The sequence below is a fragment of the Echeneis naucrates genome, chromosome 11, assembly GCF_900963305.1.
Source record: "Echeneis naucrates chromosome 11, fEcheNa1.1, whole genome shotgun sequence".
NCBI lineage: Eukaryota > Metazoa > Chordata > Actinopteri > Carangiformes > Echeneidae > Echeneis > Echeneis naucrates.
Window position 1 is genome coordinate 17,430,839 of NC_042521.1, and position 21,510 is coordinate 17,452,348.

The 21,510-nt window shown below is 40.5% G+C and overlaps 1 protein-coding gene across 4 annotated transcripts in view; it reads right to left on the reverse strand.

Annotated features, from left to right (window-relative positions):
* ptprua (protein tyrosine phosphatase receptor type Ua) overlaps positions 1 to 21,510 on the reverse strand; it is a 199,168-nt gene that overhangs the window by 96,397 nt on the left and 81,261 nt on the right. For all 4 annotated transcript variants that reach the window (XM_029513624.1, XM_029513626.1, XM_029513625.1 and 1 more), the window contains one exon: positions 8,358 to 8,629. In XM_029513624.1, the coding sequence (XP_029369484.1) occupies positions 8,358 to 8,629 (272 nt within the window). Of the gene's footprint in view, positions 1 to 8,357; positions 8,630 to 21,510 lie in introns of those variants that run through there.

Below are 21,510 nucleotides of genomic sequence, written 5' to 3' on the forward strand. Positions count from 1 at the left end.
CAATGTCAAAGTGTTTATTGAAGGAAATGAGAAAGGAAGGAACGGATAACACCTTTTAGAAGGAGCAGCAATACTTTTCTCTAAACAGGTGCAATTTGGCAACTGGTGTCATATCAACTGTCAGAACCAAAAGGTTTGATTTCCTTAAGACATGTATAGCCTTTATCTTATCTGGTGGCATAAAATCTAAAAGAAAATATGGTATTGTTGTGCTACGCTATCTTATGACAGTTGTGTGTGTGCCTTTACAAATATGCGTCACATATCCTTTTGCCACATCGCTTTCATATTCACGATTAACATTGCTTCAAGGTTTGCCCTTTCTGCAAAATAATCATGATGTGACGAGATTCAAAAGAGATGGTACACCAGACAACAGTGGTAAGAGAAAAGAAAAAAAAAAAAAATCAATCGCGGGGGGATGAGAGACACAAAGACAAAGGGAGCTTTATTTGATGGTACCGTAATTGTTTTATATGAGCAACATTACTAAACAAGACTAGTTTTTAAAGATGAGTGGTTTTGGCACATGGTGTTTCACGACACATAGCGTGCACCATGAAACACAACAATGTGACTTTTCTTTCTAAAACTTAATTGTACAGAAAATTTTGGCAATGCAGCAGATTCAGGTTAAATTGAGTGAACGTAACAAATGCTGCGTATGGGCTAAGAAATAGTAATAATTCTTGCACTATTGGACGCTAAATCTCTTCTTTCTTTTGTTTAGACCTTTAGGACATTAGCACATTAGATTTTCTCAGTTTTCTCACACCTATGTTTTTTTTTCCCTTGTGATGTTAATGACATCTATTTATTGTAACCCAGTCTTCAAATATTCTGAATCAGCACATCCTCAGCCAAATATATGTCATTCAATAAAAGATAGCAACTCATAAAACAAGTTTTTCTTTTTTTCTTTTTTTTTTCCCAAATTTTAAAGACACAAACATTGTAAACTTTAATAACCAAAGAAAACCTCAATGCACAAAGACAAAGTTGTTCAAGAGCTAAGTAGAAGTTTCTATCTTTATCTGAACATAACTTCTTTTTTTTTTTTTTTTTGGGCAGACCTCCTGCACCCTCTACACTTTCATGCCCCCTACCCAAACCAAGGTCTGTATCCCCACCCCGCTTTCACTGGTGCAGTTGGTGAGAGGTCAGAGTAGTTGATGGTAGTGCTGTGTGAGATAACTATCTTGATGTGAGGAGCAGTGATGGCTGGCATTAAGGGGGTGACTCTGGGACGACAGTGGTCACTGTTTATCCCCCTGGAGGTGTCGTGGGATTAACTACACGAAACACCGGTGAAAGGAGGTTCCCACATGGGGGGGTAAAAAAAAATGCCACGCATAAAATTTGCTGTGATGTGAGCGCACGTCCACGGTGTGCGAGGATGATTGTATGGCTGAAGAACGATATTGAGATAAATGACAGATACTCCTCTGGAAACACCAGGACATCTAATCTCTCACCACGTAAAGCATTTCGAATTACTTGATTTTCATTATCGAATTACTTCGATATCACTCGGCTTGGGAATGAATGGGCAGGGAATGTGGGAGGAGACAGGTAGAAACTCAGGGTTTCTTAAAGAAAACCTGCCAGCAAGCAGGTTATGTTCACAGAGTCTGTTACCAGAGTTTCAGATACCCCTCTTTCTGGAACCGATAACTCAGTTTCCCTCATCTCAGTGTTAACATACATACATTTTCACATAACCCGCTTTCTGATGACCCAAAAGACATGTTAGCTATCACTGCTCACTGGCCTATTTAATATTATCTTCAGGGCACATAGGGCAGGGCGAAACTTCATCGTAAGGGAGTGAGACACTGAGTCTGATCTATTTTTTGTCGCAGAAGTTTCTTGTGTTTACTCTACATTGACCATAAGTCTTCATTTTTTTGGGGCAGGGCTAGTGAAAAATCTGATTTGCATTTCATATAAATTCAATTTACATTTAACATACATTTGCAGCTGACAGCTAGGCATCTGAATGTAACATCATGCACTGGAGCCAATAGAAGTGTCTGGTGTAGACACATAACTCTACACATCGCTGTTGAAGATGAAGAATGAGAATGACTGGATAAAGACACAGAAGTAAAGCACTGAGTCAAAGAGTCAGAGTGATCCAAGACTGAACTGTTTGTGTTCACAAGTGTAGCAGCAGATAAAAAAGCTATTTCTCTAGTGATCTGCTCCAGTTAAATCGTCACAGAGCAAAAGCACTCTCAAGGCAAAGTGATTACTGGAAGTGTATATTTTTCTCTGGGGTTAAGAGGGTTAAGTTAAGTATTTTTCCAAGGTTGGGGAGTATTGTGAGCATGCACTCTCAAAATGCTCAACTATAATTGGAAAATTCTTTTTGTTTCTTCAAGATGACAAATGTGGCTAGCATTTGAAACTAATCTAGCCACCATTGTGACCATCAACACACCATCAACTGATGTAACACCTTTGGGTATAAGTTAACTCCAGTGTCCATCATAACACTGAACATAACAGGCACCGGGAAGGTAGATTTCAGATGCATAATACAAAGGATGATTGACAGCTGTGTCTTTTGGTTTTTAACATCAATGAAAACAAAAAATGACAAAGTACTAACATGGTAGCATGGAGGACTGGAGCTAATGATCAGAATTTTTGTCTCATGTCTGCAGCGATTGCTCAAATTTTCAACATAAAGGTCAGCCAAGTTCGCTCCCGGAGGCAGGTATTCAGCTGTGAACACTGTTCTATTATTTCCTTTGGAGCTCCAGAGGAGCTATGAAAAGTCAGAGAAAATAAGCCCTCAGGATGTTATCATAGATACCCGGGCTTGGAGAATATAAATTAAGATCAAAATTTCAGTGTGAATGGAGGTTGAATGATGCGGTCATAATGATGATACTTTTTGGAGTTTTGAACATCTGTGGCATCAGATTATAATACTTATGGAAGTGCAGTGCTAAGCCACTGAATTGCCATTGACCAGTTGGCCAATGCTTCTGAAGACTGATATATGATTCCTTGAAACTATTACTCGTTCCCACAGTCCAATAAGTAATGGTTTGTTGAAGTTTGACTCTCTGAATTGATCTACATCTTATCAGTGAAGCTTTTGCACCGTGGAAATTCTGGATGACGCAGAAAATATTCACATTTTAACACAAAATCCACTATCAACAATGGAAATCTGGAATCCAGAAATATTGGCATTGACTTTTAAAATCTCATATGAAGAAGAGCCTTGGGGCAAAAGACTGGCACATCTCTGATCACAGTCCAGCACATCTCTGTAGCAGTTGGTGTTTCCTGAGGGGGTGTTGATGCTCACTGATTAATAGATATATTTAAATTTTCCACCAAGCCTGGATCCCTCTGAAGTGGTACTCCGCGCTCTGTGTCAGTCCACTCCTCAGTGGCCTGCAGGGGTCAATCTGTTGGCTGGCAGTGCTGGACACTGATCTTTATCGATGGGTCTGGGTGAATGCGTGTGCCCCCATGGGGTTCTACACTGATCCTTGAGTTGTAACGGTGGAAGCTGGCGAGGGGAGGTGGAGACGGGTTGAGTTTAAAGAAGCAACCGGCCTCACTCCTGTCCTTCACACAGCAGATACACACAGTTAATTCCTTCAGGCCTACGTTTAAACCTCTTCATTCATCTGCGCAACCTCACCCGCTTCATTACCTGCTGTCTATCATCCCGGTTTATAAGACAAATAATGCAGTCTGTCCTGTGTCTACTTGCCTGGCAGGAGGACATCAGAGAACAGCAACTTCTCATCAATCAGTCAGCTTGGACATGCATCACCAGCGTAGTAGATTACATTGCTTATGCACACCTTCCCAAATTGTAAACACTGCAGCACTAAGCAAACTCCCTGCCTGGGCAAACTTGTCTGATTGTACGCTTCAATTCCTCCTGTTTTACAGCAATCCCCCAACCCACGCACCTTCCAGCCCCTTTGCTGGGGTGCGGGGTGGGGAAGAAAATCATTACTTTAAATCAGTTTGGCTGTTTGTGAGAGTTGCCCAGGACAGGAGAGCCGAGGATGGTAGAGTGCAGGCTGTCCTCATTGATCTGTGCAGCCCTCTAATCTCATTAACTGGCTCTTGATTTATTGAGATGGGGCCCAGAGTGCGCCAAGGTTATGGAAGCAAACACCCGGAGTGCTCCCCGCATTGAGGGTCACATGGAATTGCGGTCAATTGACTGTTCAGCGGACCCACGCTCTTTACAATCCCTTACACCAGCCAAAGCCTTCTCATTAACGCCTCTTTTGGGGCGGGACCCAATCGTGGGGGTTGTGGGAGACTGCAGGCTTGGTGGAAAGAAAGGGAACATTAGGGGATAAATTATACTCCGTAATGAGGTGAGGCAGGGCTGCATCCAGTCCTCGCAATCCTACAAGCTACACAACAGTGCTAATAACGCTTCCCAGACAATACAGGCATCAAACTGAGCTATTGATCACACTGCAGTAAGCAGGTAAATTGACTAATAAATAAAGATACAATACAAACACAAGCCCACTGTCATTACACACCTATTGAGCCATCATGATGTATGACACCCCAGCAACTTGGTAATCCTTCCCTGGTGCTTGAACGATGGGGAGGATGATAATAATGCTGCTGAAGCTGACATTAGCCAGGGTTCAGTACTTGGTGACCACAGAACAGCTCGATGAAGCAGCTGGTGGTTTCTGGCACCAAGGTTTTAATCAAGGGAGTAATACTGAAGAATTGAACTAGCCAATATGTGTAGCACAGTTGCAATTACCATGATAATTTTACAATTAAAATTAAGTAAAAAAAAAAGTGCTCAACACTAAAGATTGAGACAAAGCTTCAGACTAGTCAAAAACTCCAAAGGTTCCACCAAATATTCTTTGTCTAGGTACAATGGCCTATCTAATGGGAAGAGTCAAGAGTCAAATGGTGAATCAACAGGTGTTAAAAAAAAAACAAACAAACAGATATTGATATTCCCCTGATTTTAATTCCAAACGTTTTTAAAATTAAAAGAATCTTCAGAGCCTGTTCTATAGCCTCTGTTAGGGTGTTGGTTAGATGCCACCATAATTATTTTAGATTTTTAAGTGGGCTTTGATTTGGTTAAAGCTGAGAACCACTACACCAACACACTGAGCGACTGCTCACCAAAGACTGGTGTTCCAGGAATAGATGACCCAGTCAATCCCAAGAGAAGACCAACTGTCACCTGTTCTTGCATCAAAACATGGACGCCACCCAGCACTGTTTATATGCAGTGACATTTGCATTGAAAAGGCCAAAATGAGAGGACACACACACAAAAGAAAAGAATCAACAACAAAACAACAGAGTCTTGGTGAGAGTCCACATAGTAGAATGTTCTGTAATGTCACAGGTAATAAGGAGGGGAAGTTTGCAAGATGAGACAAACTACAAGTATAGACCAGCGATTATGGTGATATCAGTGGTGGCTAAAAAAAAATCAAATATGTTCAAAAGATCTTTATCAGAATGTCTGCCAATTTATCAGTCTCGTCAGGCCTGATCCATTTTAACACCAAAATCATGTTCACCTCATCTTTGATGGTCACCCGTAAGTCTACTAACACACTAACAGAAAATTCAGAAAATCTGGCTGGATCCAACAGCGATGTACTAATCTGATCGATTGATTTTGATTTTGATTCATAAAGTCTAGAGTTAATCCTTTTTTAATTGAACTCAACTCATTCTTGCTGATTCGATTTCATCAGACAAATCCCAGTGTTGTGAGGAGCTTCTTTTCGAATTTATCCTGGGAAATTTATTTGTATATTCAGAAAAAGAGCAACACATTATAGCTTAACTTTTCACACTTTTGACAAGAGATTGATTTTCTTTGGCAAAATGAAAACAACTAAGATATGACACATCAATATTCCTTTCAGGCCCTTATGTGCAAAACTGTTGAAAAAAAAAAATGACAACAACAACAAAAAGCACTTGCAGGTGTGTCAATATTTTTGTAGATTTGAAAAAATAAAAATGCTGTCCCATACAGATATGCATGGATGGCCAGTAGCAGATGCTTCAAACACTGACTTTAATTATCAGTTTGAGCGTAGACAGGGCAAAAAGTCAAAGTCTCACCATTTCATCCTCTACACATCAGCCTGATATCTGCAGACAACAGGCCAGACTGATGTAAAATCCCCACACAGCTCCACTGATTTCTGCCACCTCACATCTCATAGATAATATCTGCTCAACAAACCTTTCTATCTGTCCCTCGAGATGGGAGACTGATGTTCTAGAGTCACTGCAACACATCAAGTGTCAGTAACCATCCTGAGTCATGAAACTGCAGTGGGTCCACACAGCCAGATATCACCTTGCTCTTTTAATGCGACCTTCCCTCAGTCATTTTATAGAAGGCGTTTGCTGGATGCAGCCCTAAAAGAACCACTTACTGGACAATCAAACTCTGCAGACATATTAACATTTAGTGTAGATGCGAAAAGACAAAAATGCAAAGATCAATAGTTTTTTATCCAGCCATAATCAGCATCATTTCCATTTCAGTGGTAAGCAGCAGCTGATAGGTACATTCATTAGCCGTTCAACCATCAATAATTTCTGTCTTTAATTATATAAAATATCCTCAGTATTGAAAAATGAGCACAGATCCAGACCCACACCAATGTCTTATTTACAACAACAAATGAGTATTTTCAAAAAAAAATAATAATAATAATAATAAAAAAAAAAAAATGAAAGAAAGAAGGGAAAGAAAATATATTTGTGGCGCTCTGACCAGTTTCTATGATTTCTATAAGTGGCTAAAACCATAAATCAACTTATTACCATCAGGTTGGTGTTAGTAGATGGTTGAACAAGATATATATACAAAAAGGTCTGGTTAAAATGAATGAGGAGAACTGAGATATATCTGCATTGGTCATGCTCAAGCAAGCTACTATTTTGGAATCTGTAGTGCGTAATTTGGCCATTGGCCATATTGGTTATTTTAAAACCAGAAAAAAACATATTTGCAGGAGAAGGTAGAGCTGAGGAGGAGCGAGGGCTGGATCTGACTCACTCTGCAGTCTGTCCTGATTAATACATTGCCTGTGGCTTGAATGACATTGACATTGAGACAACATTGTATGATAGAAGATTCTAAAGTACAGGCTGACATCATAAACCCATTAGGAAAACATTTACTGAACTAATAAACCTAGTAAGAAGTACAGTGATTTTCCCCATAGACATCAATACGATCTGACTTTTTTTCAATGGCCAGTGGAGTTGTCCCCTGATGGTTGTTAGATAGAATGTGTGTACCTTAGAAATGGCTACACTTATCAGACCTAGTGTTCATGCCCATCATTGTAAACAGTCATTGGATACAACTTAATCCTCCACTCCTTGATGACTATCTGTCTGTCAGACATTGCAACTTTAGTTTTTAGGGAAACCTTCTGTTTAAAACCTTGAACCCCAAAATCCTCTAGACTTCACTTTACAGTGCTCTCTTCAGAATAAACTGCTCTGGTACTGTACAGTCAATGGTTCTAAAATAAAAGTGTCCGAAGCTTCTATGTTTCATATTTGCCTTTGCCTAAATCAATACATATATATATATTTTTTTTTTTTTTCATTACTGCCACAAGCTGACTTCAGCTTTCATCCAGCCCAAGCACAGCTTGCAAAATTGTCAGATGTAGACATTTAATATACAAATAGCAGATGGTGTAGGTTTACTACACAGTCACCTGGCAACAGCAGAATAACATTTAATGGCAATGCTCGTTTTTTTAACAGCAGGCACTTTCCACTTGAGTCATCATTTTATCACATCTCTCATAGGCAAACCTATTAACTTCAGGGCATATATAAAACATTTTATGTATGAATTGTGAAAACCTAAATCTACCAAGGTGACAAAATAAGCAGAGTCTATTGGCGTGATATTTACTGAATGGATCAGTGTTTCTCAAACTTTTTCAGATCAAGGACCACTTAAAATTAAAATCACAGACCACTCGCAAAGCTCCCCCCAAAAAACAGGAATTCTACCTCAGTTGGGTTGAGGAGAGTTTCCATAGTAAAATATGGATTTTTATTTATTTATGTAATTATTATTATTATTGTTATTTCTCAGTTTTTATTGGATTGGTCAGTGACAAAAAAAAAAAAAAAAAGAAAGAAAGCAACTTTGGTGGAGTCCCAGACAATACATTCCCAAAGTGACTCAGGTTTGAACCTGCCCATGCTTTTTTTCTGCCTGTCATCCCCTCAAAATAATCTAAGCTAAATCTTTAACGACACTCACCCTGTGATTAATGCAGACCAATTCTGATCTCATGCCGCTGTTTAAAGACTCTTACCTGGTATTCACTGGGCCAGAAAGTACTGACAGCGAGTTCCACCTGGTACCACTGGCGTCCCTGGGAGCCTGAGATATTCCAAACGGCACTCCCTTTGGGGCCGCCATTGACCCGAATGTAGACCTGCAGATCCCCAGGGCTGTGGCCGTCGCGGCTATAGAGAAAGTAGCTGAACTGGATGCAGTGCGTGTCATTCTCACTGAGTGGCAGGAGGAGAAGCTGAGCCCGCTGGCCCCCAAAATGTTGCGAGGAATTGACCATCATGAAGGACCCTGAGGAGGAAAGCAGGTTAGAGTACATGAATGTATATTTATTAATTACGCACTGTCATGTTATTTTTCAAATATTACTGCAGCATGAGATGCTTTGAATAGACAAAGTTTGACCTTGTCTGGAAAGTGAGACTTCTTTTAAAGAGCAGCTGCTATAGCTGTATGCTATCTTTCTCAATAGCAGCCATTTCAGCATTTTCAGCTGTCAGGCTGAATTGAGTGAGGTAAAAAAGAAAAATAACAAGCTCCAAATCTTTGGGGTTCACCTGTAACACCTCAGCCCGGGATAGATATGTCATGTTAGTTTTCAGCCACTGAAGAACGAGTGCCTTCTTTTTATTTTTAAATCCCCGAAAAACGAGCCTGAGAGCCAAAGTTGACAGGCTCAAGGTTGTTACCCAGAATATCTGTGCAATCCTCTCTGGCTATTTGTCTGTATTTGTCTCTGCTCCCCCGCTTCCTGCTTTCACAGGGCTTCCGTCAGTTTCACAGCTGCCTCAGATCTGGTGTGGTTCAAAGCTGCAGCACTGGGTGTCAGATTGGGCTTTCATTTTGGACTTAAGTTCAGAGTTCAGAGCACAGCGCAGAGTTCCCAGTGCTGCCGTGAAGACCGTGGTGAAATGAACAGGGAGATGCGCAACGATTTAAAAATAAAAACACAAAGACAAAATTGAGAAATTGATGTTTAAAAGCGATTTGTGTATTTAACATCAAAATTTGCATAATCTCTTTACCTGTTCCACTTTCGTTTATCTTCTCTATCAAAAGCACACATGCATGTGGGTGACGCAGATGATGTGACAGTTGACTCCACTGACCTACAGGTGGTGGTAACATGCCAATGTACGCAGCACGGTGCCAGCACAGAATGCAAACAAGTAAACACAGCTATAAATGAACCTGGGTTTAAAATATTGGCTCTTCAAGTACTTTAATTGGAAGGAAATTATCTGAAAACATTTGGGTTAGGGTTTATTTAGGATTTTCGTATGGAACAGAGAACGTGTTCAATTTGAAAATAATTTTTTTATGCTTGTAGGAAAATTCCACAGGATGCCCTTAAGTTTTTCTTGATGGAAGCTAAACAAAAAACAAGTTGAGGAAAAGGCTCTGCCATCTTTTTCTTTTCACTACTGCATATCCAGCAGAGCCAGCTCCAAAGCAAACCTTCCCCTCACCATAAACTCTGCTCTGAATAAAAGAGAATAGACACAACAAATGCACAGCGGCCATTTACTCAGGAATGGGACAAAGGAAAAGAGAAGTCGCCTGGATGTAGCTCTGGTTGTATAAGTATGGACACAGCCAACCATCGATCTATGTCATGGTGTAAATGAAAAATTGAAACACAGTTAGTGCGTGGGAATATAATTAAACTCACAGCACAGCCAGATCCAGCGACATATCCATTTAGTGTTGTGCTGGTGCTATCAGTTGATGAAAACCAATGCACAACCATAAAACAATTTGAAGCCCAGCTGGGAAAGATTTTTCTCAGAATACAATGTAGGAGTTCTGAGATTTTTAATTTAAAAGTTGAATTTCTAAACTTTCTAATTATTTACATATATTGTATCATTAAAAAAAAAACAAAAAAACAAAAAAAACAAGACAGCACTGTCCAAATAAGTACTCCACATGAGCTAAACAAAAGTTATGGAGAGAGTGGTCCCAAAGTACCAATGTCTAGGTAGGAATGAGTGCTTCTGCTCAGGACTGTCAGAGTAAAATCAGAGTGGAAACAGAATGCGGAGAACTATGAGTTGGACATTTGAGGCTTTGGCATTGAATCCAGGCAACTATAAGCACTACAAGTCATGTGATCAGGACTTGTTGGGGGACATAAATATCTAGTATTTATTCTTCAGCTGCATATTTTACTACAACAACAATCACTTAGTAGAGCACATACCAAGAAGACTTTGTCCAACTTGAAGCCCAGCCCACGTGTCAGCCCACTGTGACATCAACCATTGGTCTGTGAGCTGCCGTTATAAAGTCTCCAGTTAGTCATTTTGTTGTCAGCCATCTTGGTTTTTGGAGCCAGAAGAAACCATATTTGGAGAAAAAGGCAGAGCAGGAGAGAAGTAAGGGCTGGATCTGATCTACTCTGTACCCTATCCTAATTGGGTAGTACAGTCTGTATATCATCAGTCAGCTCCTCCTTTGTGGTCGATTTTCCTCTAGATGGGACCATCATTTAAAAAATTTAACATCATGTTTCATTGGAGAAGATTTGAAACTAGAGACTGAGACCATAAACTCATTTTAAGCATTGACTGAGATAATAAATCAAGTGAGAAGTAAGTAAATTTTCCCATAGACTTTAATGCAATCTGACTTCCTTTTACAAACAGTGGAGTTGCTTCATCGTCATTAGATAGAAAGCATGTTTAAGGCTTTTCACCTTCGACTTCACATTTCAGACGAGAGCCTTTTACTGCAAGTCGTGTGTTCTCTCTCCTGATTCTGGGTTTGCCGATGTAGGGAGAAAAAAATGTGAAAAGAGGAGGTGCAGTAAAGTCTAATGGGAAGAGATTTTTCAAGTGCATGCTTACCACATCTCTGTCACCTGAGAAACCATGAACCATAGAACCATGAAAAGAATCAGAATTTCATTTAAGTTTCCATTAAAAGTCCCAAATGAAATGATGGAAATGAATGACATGTTACCTTTTAAAGACAGGCTGCACTCAGCTGCTCTAACCAGTTTCAACTTCCGAATGCGCCTTCATTCAAGTAGAACTAATGAGCCATATTCAAATTTTCATCTAACAATCCAGTCCAAATGCTATATGTTGCCTTTTTTTATAATTCTACTCTGTTGTATAATAGATTCATTCATTCTTTCATCTTCTTTGGTTTATCGGTTTTCGACCGGTTTTGGAGCCTCAAAGCAGGACAGGTTGCTAGTCCATTGCAGGTATACTAAAATAATAAAAAATGTAATTATTTCAAATAGTAAATGTTGTATATCACAAGGAATCAGCAATGCTACTGTTAGTATATGAAATGTTTATTCATTTGAGAAATATCAGAATATCTCTAGCGAGATATTCTATGTGACAATATACGTGTGAGCCTCAGAGGCTTCTCAATTGTTTCACTATAACTTAAAAAAACAAAAACACAAAAAAAAAAAAGATGCTGAACAGCGAAAAATTGATAAACACGTGGAGACAAAACCACTGGCAGTGAGCTGTCTGCGTTTATTACCTTCGACCGCTTAAAGTGGCCTTGGGGACGACATTGCTTCCTCCCAAACTTCTAATCTCCCAGTGATCATCATCACACCGGCTCTTTGATGCTGCTGACAGGGTGGGACAGTAAGGGGAAGCTAGGCACTCATTGTAACCTTCACATCCAGCACAGCAGCCGACTGCTGCTCAGTAGAGCCAGGCTGGATGAGCAGAGACAGCGGGATCGTGGGTAGTGTAGTTGCCTAGGTAGTGTGGTTGGGCGAAAGAGCAATCGGAAGGCTGCCTCCTGCATTAATCAAACTGACATTGTTATTAGGCCATAATGGCAGCCAGGGGAATGCTTAAACCTGAGAGATGGCTGTAATCCACACACACTGACGGGCAGGACACATATCAAAATACACACACACACAGTTTACAGGCCCACAGGCAGGCTTGCAGCTGAATCCCACTGACCTTCCCACGAGTGCGATGTGGCTTCCTCCGTTCATACCTCTTCCTTTGTCATCTTACTTTCATTTTCTTCTAATTTTTCCATTCTCTACATCATTTCTCACCTCCAGTACTTCCACCCACAATCTCCCACACACCATTTCCTGTCCCCATGTTTTCATCCATTCTGTCTGAGAGGCAAAACAGTCTCAAACAAGCACAAACAACATTTATTTATACAGAAAGATTTGCCATCTGTTCTATGCTTGCAAGAAAAGGTAGAACAAAAAAAAAAAAAAAATCACCCAATCATCAAAGAAAAATATCTATGAAGGTATTTCGTTAACAGCTGATGTGCAGACAGTTTCATCAAGCAAAATCGGTGCTGTTATTTTAGAGTTTAGTGTGTAGCGGGCTGGTAAAAAAGTGGAGACGGTCTCTTCACTCTTTAATGTGCCCTGAAAAAAAAAAGAAAGTTTCCTCCAAGAGCTGCTATTTACTCAGGCAAAAGCAAATGTGAAATGAATTCAGTTATATGACGCATAGTTTGTGTTATCAAGTAATCTTTATCTCGTGTGATAGGGTTACACCATTTGATATGCAAAGGAAAGTCAACACAAGCCTGGATTTATATTCGGGTCTTTAGATTTCTGTCATCTGTCCTTAAGTTTAAGGAAATCAAACAAACAAACAAACGAAAAAAAAAAAAAAAAAAAAAAAAAAGCCAAGAAAGAAAGAGGTCAAGAGCTGGGTCAAATCCACATACAGTTTGGATATAAGGGGGTTTTAAAATGCATGTCGCAAAGCCTCCCTGAACACGGCTGCTTCCTCGGCTCCACCTTCCCCTGCCCCAAGATTGCGGAAGTGATGTGATAACCAGCAGCTGCCGTCCTTTGAGATCTGGCGGGTGTTCTGTGACAACGTTCATATTTTCTCTCCCTCACCTGCTCACAGGCGAAGCTGGACAAGCTCTGGCTTAGTCCGCTGCACCACCACCTTTCCTCTGATGTGCAAGTTCTCCCAGGGAGAGAAAGGGTGAGTAAGGTGTGGCTAAATTGTTTTTTCTTCAGCTATTAGAGCTGGACCTCCTCACTGTTGGAGTGCAAGTCTCCCGCTGTCTTTATGACAGGATTGCATCAGAGAGAGTAAGGAAACAGCCTCAGCTACAGTGATGCTTTTCTATATTCCATTGAAATATCTTCAAGCAACTTGTTTTATTTGCTAAATGAAATGAAGTCAAAGTTTTTTATTTATTTATTTATTTTTATTTTCATTTTAGGCTCTAGTTTTCTCCAGAAGTAAACTGGTCTCTTTCTGAATTCAAGAGTATGTTGTTCGACTCTCCAAATGGTTTGCAAGGATCCAGAGTTCTCAGATCAGTCTGATTCTGATTTAAGATCAGATTGAGACATGTTAAGATATGTACAAATTGATATAATGCCATTGCAAACACACTTTCTGCCATGCTGTCCACCCCGTTTATGTTAAAGAGGTTGGCTATAGAAATACAGTACAATTCAACTGCATGGCATATATTGTCCTGGAAAACTGATCATTACTTTGAACCTGCAATTAAGTGTATACGAAAATTTGATACGCTTTAGGCCACCACATTTGCATTAACTCATTTATCATATCCTTTTATCCAAAGTAATTTGCAGAGGAGCGACATCAGTAAAGCTTCGGTGAAAGTTCTACGTATGATATCTGTTTAATAAGTATAAAGAAATCAAATGGAGATGTGCATAGTAAGTGCTAGTTAGGCAGGATAGGACTGTTACACAGAAAATTATTTTAACGCTAGCTTTTGATGACTTAGTAAAAGATGGACCAATGAAGCTACTAATCATGACTAATCCGCTGAGTTCAGCTTTTCTTTACCCAGCTACTTCTGCCTATGCTGTTCAGTTTTACTTGCAAGGCAGAATTTATCTCAGATGAGAATGTTTGAGAATCTATTTCACGATATCACTCAACCACTTTTCTTGGGCTAACTCCACAAGCTAAGCACCACAGGTTTGACATAGAAGGGTCTTATTAAGTAAAGTTATCTTCCGAAATGGCTCAGAGCAATTTCAATAGTGATTTGGACTCATCGTTCATGGTCACCTGACTTATTATAGTCTGACATTTTCTGTCCCCGTTCTCATTCAGCGCGCTCATTCTTCACCAACCAGCTGCTGAATGCTCCACTCAGTTTACCAGCTGACTGCCAACCTCAAAACGGCATGACCTGCCCTAAAACTACAAACATCTCTGACTGACTGGATGACACGGCTGGCTGCTCCTTAAAATAGTTAGGTGCAATCTAGTACTGTTTCCAGATCAACACATTATGGCTAGATTTCAACTTTGCTGCCTCCTGCGGTGAATTGTTAAAAAAATAAATAAAATCACTTTCATTATTGCCTCACAATCACGCACTTCTCTATGCTGACTGCACAGCAGCTGACATTAATGAGCTGTTAAGTTTGCTCAGACTGATCATTTTAAAAGTAAACATGGCTGAAATCACAATGTGGGTGATTTTGTCACACAGTATCACAAATCAGCAGTGCAAAGCAGCAGCTTGGAGGAGACTGTTGGTCAACCTGTCATCTAAATGGGCCACCTTATGGTTTCATAGTTGTACTCTAGTAACAGAAAAACATTAATAAGAGTATCTTTATTGAGTTAAATTTAGTGAGATATTGGCCGGGTTGTATTAAAAATCTATGGGATGAAACCATAGGATGCAAGGCATAATTCAAACAGCCTATGACACAGTCAAACGACAAACCAAGTTCAGACACTGTGTTGTTTAGTTGGTTAGTGGGAGCTGTTGGAAAAAGACCTTGATGAAAATTTTGGTTGAAGTTTGAAGTTGTGGACTAGAAACCCAAAACAAAGAGCTTAAAAAAAAAAAAAAAAAGTATGTATAAATGAATCAAGCTGCAGCTCATAGTTGGTAACATCTTTCAGGTTGCTCACAGACATTTGAATTGAATTGTTGATATGATAATACTGATAGAGGCAACTTTAAATCATAGACAAGCTTAAGATGACAGATGAGGGATCAGCTGCTCAAGGTGGCACAGATGCCTCAAAACAAGCCCTGTGTCATTCATTTTACCTCGATGGAGTAAGTCAACATGATTGATGCGGTAATTAGAAAGCTGATAATATTCATGAACATATTATTGGCTCCGATAACCTTTTTCAACATCCTTGAGGACAAACACATGCACAAAGACACATACTGTATATACACACGCAGGCTGGTGTAAGAAAAAATAAATAAAATAAATCCAGCGCTGGGAAATTCTCCATGAATCCATAAAAGCTGATAAGGCTTCATCTATTTCTCCCATGACCCTGCCAAGGGCGAGGGAACATGCATTAAGAGATTAGGGGATGGCCTCAGCTCCCTGAATTCATATCAGAATGTGGGGCGGGAACCTGAGTCATAGGTCTGCCCGCTTTTATCACACTTACACCGAGGAAAAAAAAAACAAAAAAAAAAACAGAGGAGCTGAAATGGAAAGAATGGGTGGGGAAGCGCAGCAAAAAAAGAGGAAGAGATAGCAAGGGCTTTTATCTCTATGTTTGTCTTCGTCATTTTTCGTTAGCTTCCCTCCACCGCCATCAATAACACTTTGTATAACTCGGGCGGGCCCATTCTACACAATAACAACACCATCTTTCCTTGGAAAAGGCCAAGCAAAACCTGATGCATTTTCATCAAAATTTTATCTAATGCTGTCTACCTCCCACTACTGCCGCCGCCACCACCTCCACCCGCTTCAAGTAAAGCTTAATAGTCTGGTTTCTGCTGATGTTAAATGAGATTGTATGATTGGTGAGAGCGAGCTCAACTATTTTCCTTGACCCTGTTCCTCCAGGGCATGTGAAGAAGGTCATCCAAGATTTTCAATTTAGAGTCGTAATTTGATCTTTCAGATCTTCATTTGCTTTCTGTCCTTTATTCTTTTTTTTTTCCTTTTTTTTCTGATAATGCAACCCAGAACCACGTTGACCTCAGATGATATCGCACATACAAGAGAAGTGAAGTGCGGTCGCACTAGATGATTGGGAGGGCACAGATTGGTTTCGCTGTTTGCTCGTCTTTATATCTCTGGCTGTAGTGTGTGATCTGCTCAGCTGGTGGGAACACTGCGGCTGTTTACTGTTCACTGCAGCCAAAAGGCAATGCAGATTTTGCCATTTACAAAGTGACACAGTGCTTATACCATGCAAATGGGAAATCTGCAAACCAACAGCAGCTGGTCATGAATGCAATACTGACGGAACCTAAACGGCCAGCAAACAATACGAGTCTGACTGCAGCTGACAACTCCAGTTAATGAATTCCCCAGGTGAGACTCAAGGGCCCAGCAGACAACCTGGAGACCGTTGACAACAACAGAGTCATTACTGTGTTTCTACACTGACGCAGCGAAGATGCACCGATTAGCATCACACACTGAGTGAAATGTGCCGACATTGCCGCTTTCACTGTCAATGCAAATGCAGCACTGCGTATACTGAAACAGGCTTACCGCTTTACGCTGCAGAATTACACACATAGAGTAATGCTATTTCACTCTTTAACCTCATCTGGAAGACGAACCATAGTTAATTAGCACAAAGAAATGAAATGTAGGGCCAAATCAGTTCAGAGATGGAGACAAAAACCTCCAAAAGTCATCATAATGCCCGACTTAAACACAGGGAGCTACAGGTTCCTGATGGCAAATAACCTGTGGTGTGGGGATCACCAGGTTGTATAGGCTCAAAGAAGGTAGGGTCACTAATCAGACGGGTGCTTGTTCGATCCCCTGTTGCTCCAGTCAAGGTGTCTTTGGGCAAATACCAAACATAACCAAACTTCTTATTAGGCAGCTGTTGGAGATTAGGCTAGTTGGAAAAAGTAGAACCATTCATCCAGTCATCAGACAGTTGGAAGTTCGATTCCAAGATCCACCACTTCACGTCACAGTGTACTCGAGCGTGATACCGATCGGAAACTTGGCTCTTATGTCAGGTCCATCAGCTTTTTTGTGTTCGTGTGTGTATGGATGTGTACTGCTACCTTTGTAAACCATTTGAAAACTTGGAATACAAGAAAATGTTATGCAAGTGCTTTCTGTTTACCATTCACCAATACTGCCACAGCATAAACCATTAACTTAATGACTTTAATTTAAAACATCCATTTTTTTTTTCTCTGCTGTGGTAGCAGATCAATAATGTGTTGTCACCAATGCCATCTAAGAAAAATGTATTTTGTCATTTAAACTTAACTCAACATAACTCATTTAAAGACTTGTTCTTTATTCTATTTTGTAATTATTTTTTGAACACCATTGGTGATGAGCTTTAACCAACATGGAATCCGTCACAGTTGAAAAGTAAAGGATGACAGCTTCTCAAAGCCTGTCATTTGCTGGAAATAATAATAATAAAGCTGTCACTGCATTACTGTCTCCGACACCTCACAGTTGAGATAATGCAAAGTAAACTGTCATTTTGATTGAGAGTAGACCGTATTTGATAAAAAAATATGAGAATGGATTTGGCTGATAAGTAATAACAGTTAAATGTTATTACAGAAAAATTAATTCCTACAGCCATGGTTCATAGGCTATCCCAGCTTTCTCAGTTTTTGGTGACTCATCAGTTCGTCCAAAATGATGAATGATAGAATTGTCCTTGACTGAGAAGTATTTTAGTGAGGTGTTTGAGCACAGCAGCAGATTCCACTTGTCAAAACAGTAGCAACAGTTGTCGCAAACAGAGCAATCTATGAAAAGACAATCTGTGTTGCAAATCTGATTGTAGAAAAAAAAATTAATTGGGTTGGTCCTGATTTCAGTAGTAGACAGTCGGGTAATTATGATCAAAGAAATTCAGTTCAAATCAGGACTGCCACCAGGTGTGACGTCTCACTGGGAAGAAGAGTATGTCAATTGTCAGTATGTACCTCTTAATTAATTCAGTGTACAATAAGATACATACGGTCTTACCTTAAGTAAAGGGTAATAATCGATTGGCTGCCTGAGGCCGATAAACATGGAAAAGTTTAGTCATGGCCCACTTGTCTCATTGATAAGATTGTGGACCACACACACTTGAGCGCAATCTCCCTCGAGACACCATTTGGTGATAAAAGCTGGACTTTTTGCTACTTGCAGCCCCCAACCCCCCAAAAAAGATAAATCTAACCTTGATCCAAACCCTGAGCCTAAGTCAGAGTCCAAGCCATCAGGCAGAGTAAGTAGATGGACGTGGAAGTGGGCTGCGAAGGGGAATCTTCTTCGTGGCACAAATCAAAAGTGCATTAGCAGCCACCCAGTGAAAACTTCGGGGCTGGCTAACTATCCTATCCCTGATACCACTACCAGCTCTTCACCTCTGTGTGCATCTTGATATATACCACCACAGCCTCATCATCCAGCTCCTGTGATCTCCTGGTTGTTTCATCTTGCTGTCTCAGAGGGCTTTACTAGAGCTGGTTCGCTCGCCAGCTCTGTCTGCCCTATTTCTTCTCAGTTTCTCTGGTCAGTTAGTAAACAGCTGTGAAACTCCAATGGCCGAGTGGTTGCGAATGGACTTAAGACTTAACGGTTCTTCTACAGATACGGGCCAAAACGACCCCCCTCGGAAGGGCTTGCTCATAGTTGGACAGTTGGACTTAGGCGTGGCCTGCAAAACGTTAAAGAAAGAGACCAGGCAGACTCGGCAGACCATACGATAATATTACTGTACACAATGTATTTAGACACTAATAAGTCAAAGTTCACATAAAGTGCTTGCAAGACAAGCCACACGGTTTCCATGAGCCCGGGCATTGCTAACTTTCACTTATGTAGCTAGGTAACGTTAGAGAGCAGCCACAGAAGGCTAGTGGTGGGATCGTTTGTAGAAGTTTATTTTTGCTTGTTTGTTTGGTAATGAGAACCTGTTCTGAGATGGATTAAACATAATTAAAACTAAAGCAAATATTCTGAGTGCCTGGTTTTGGGCAGCAAACGTTAGCACATATAAGTAAGTAAACATAAGTAAAAATTTCTGTTCACACAAATTCACACAAAACATAATTGATGATATCAGTTATTATGGAAGGTATGAAAACTGAATGCTAGCAAAATGGATTGACTGTAACTAAGCCTAACTAACGCACTGAAGTTTGACTTCTCCTTGACAGCTAATAAGAATAACTAATATTTACGATTGCACATTCTTCAACCAGCATTTGTCACAAGTCAGCCAGCATGGTTGTTGTGTTGGTCACTCTGGCACAAACGGCACGCCCAAGCTGATCCCACAAGTGAGGTCAGGACTGATGGCAGGCCATTCCGTCCTCTCCACTCCGAATATCTGGCGGTACTGTAGTCTCTGATAAACCTCGCTCTGGGGGCGAGCATTGTCATCTTGGAGGATAGAGTTTGGTCCCAGGTTGTGGAGGATATGGGATTCCCACTGGTTGCAGAATCTCATATGGACATCTCTCTTGCTTTGAGATTGCTTCCAATGATGACAAGCTTCGTTTTTGCAGTGAGGGAGATACCCCCTCACACTGTCACACTGCCTCTGCCAAAAGATGTGCAGCAATCATCATCGCGTTCCCTGCGTCTTTTCCACACTTTAACCCTATGATCCAACTGCTGGAGGCAAAATCTGGACTCATCGCCGAACATAACGTTCCTCCACATGTTCAGGTTCCAGCGCACATGTTTCCAACACCAGCGCAAACAGGCCTGACAGTGAAGGTCAGTCATGGCACGCCTCAGGCATCCTGGTAGCCCTATGAGACTGGAGATTGGCTGCGTGCAGTCTGTTCCAGATTGTCTGGGCAGAGACATAGTGTCTTGCAAACACTGACTGCAAATCTGTAGAAGACAGACTACAGTACCCACAGTAAGTGCTGACAAGGTGAGGAAACGGTCTTCTTGGGATGTCCACTTTGCAGCCTGTCTCACTGTTATATGGAACTTGGCCTTCACTTTGGAGATGGTACTAGGCCTCGCTCTAAAATAATGCCGCAACTTGGTTCTGCAGAACACCAACTTAAAGTCGCCCTATCGCACGGGCCCTGACCAGATCAGTCAAACGTGGCATGCCGATTCATGGAGCACCTACTGAACACCAACTGACCACTGTAGCAGGGCCCATACTCACAGGTGCTGCCATTCAGGTGCCAATCAGGCATCTGAGACGGAGCTCAAAACAAGACTCGATGGCAACAGCAAAATAAGTTGTTTGGCGATGGCAGATATATTTGGAAAATTTTTCATGGGCACAACCCACATACTCAGCTCTGCTGCTCATCCCAAATGCATGTTCTTTACAAATGTGGCATGGTGTAATGTTTCTCAAGATGCACCCCTGCAGAGCTTATCATTTTCCAGGGGCCGCTCCATCCTCTGCTCTCCATCGTTGTGGAAGATCAGGGCTCGTGCAAGTCCATCCTGGACTAACAGATACCTTAGCGCTCTCCTGAGTCCAGTCATCCATTACACAGATGGGTGTCAAGAAAATTCAAATGTTTTTCAGCATTCATGGTGGTTCTTTCTTGCTGTACCATCCCTAAGCTCATCAAACATGAGACTTACACAATGTTAGCCCAGTTCCATTTTCTTGGTAAGACGTGAATAACAGTGGAAGGGCTGAATCTGATGTAGAATGATGAAGAAGATAAAAAGAAATTTGAAGTTGTGCTGTGATGTTTATGACTACAGTAAACAGGCGCATTTATATTGTAATACATGATGGGTGAGACTCCAATATAAATAGCAGATTTAAAAAATTTTAAAAGCATCAAATGTCCACTTTAATTATTTCATTAAGTTCATTTCTTCTCTTCGCATTCCTGTGTTAAGTATTTTTTAATCTACAGATAAACTGCACAGAGACAGTTCTCTGTGGCTTCAGTTATTTATTTGATGAGAAAAAAACAAAAAGGTTGTCACAAATTTAGTCTACTAAATTTAGGCCTTGAACATTATGCTGCATTCCTTAACACACAACCTGTGATGGTTGATTTTCAAGCAATGTGAAATGTTACAGTTATCTATTAATCAGAAAGAAAAAAGAAGAAAAAAGTCAAAATTAGGGCTTGTTGATATGCACCAAAAATCATATTGTAATTATTTCAGTAGGATTTTAGTTAGCATGCTGTTTATTAATTATGATTTACATAAAATGTTTTTTTACTAGATTCTTTACCAAACAAGCATGTCTTCTTTCATCTGGAGAATATGTTTTATA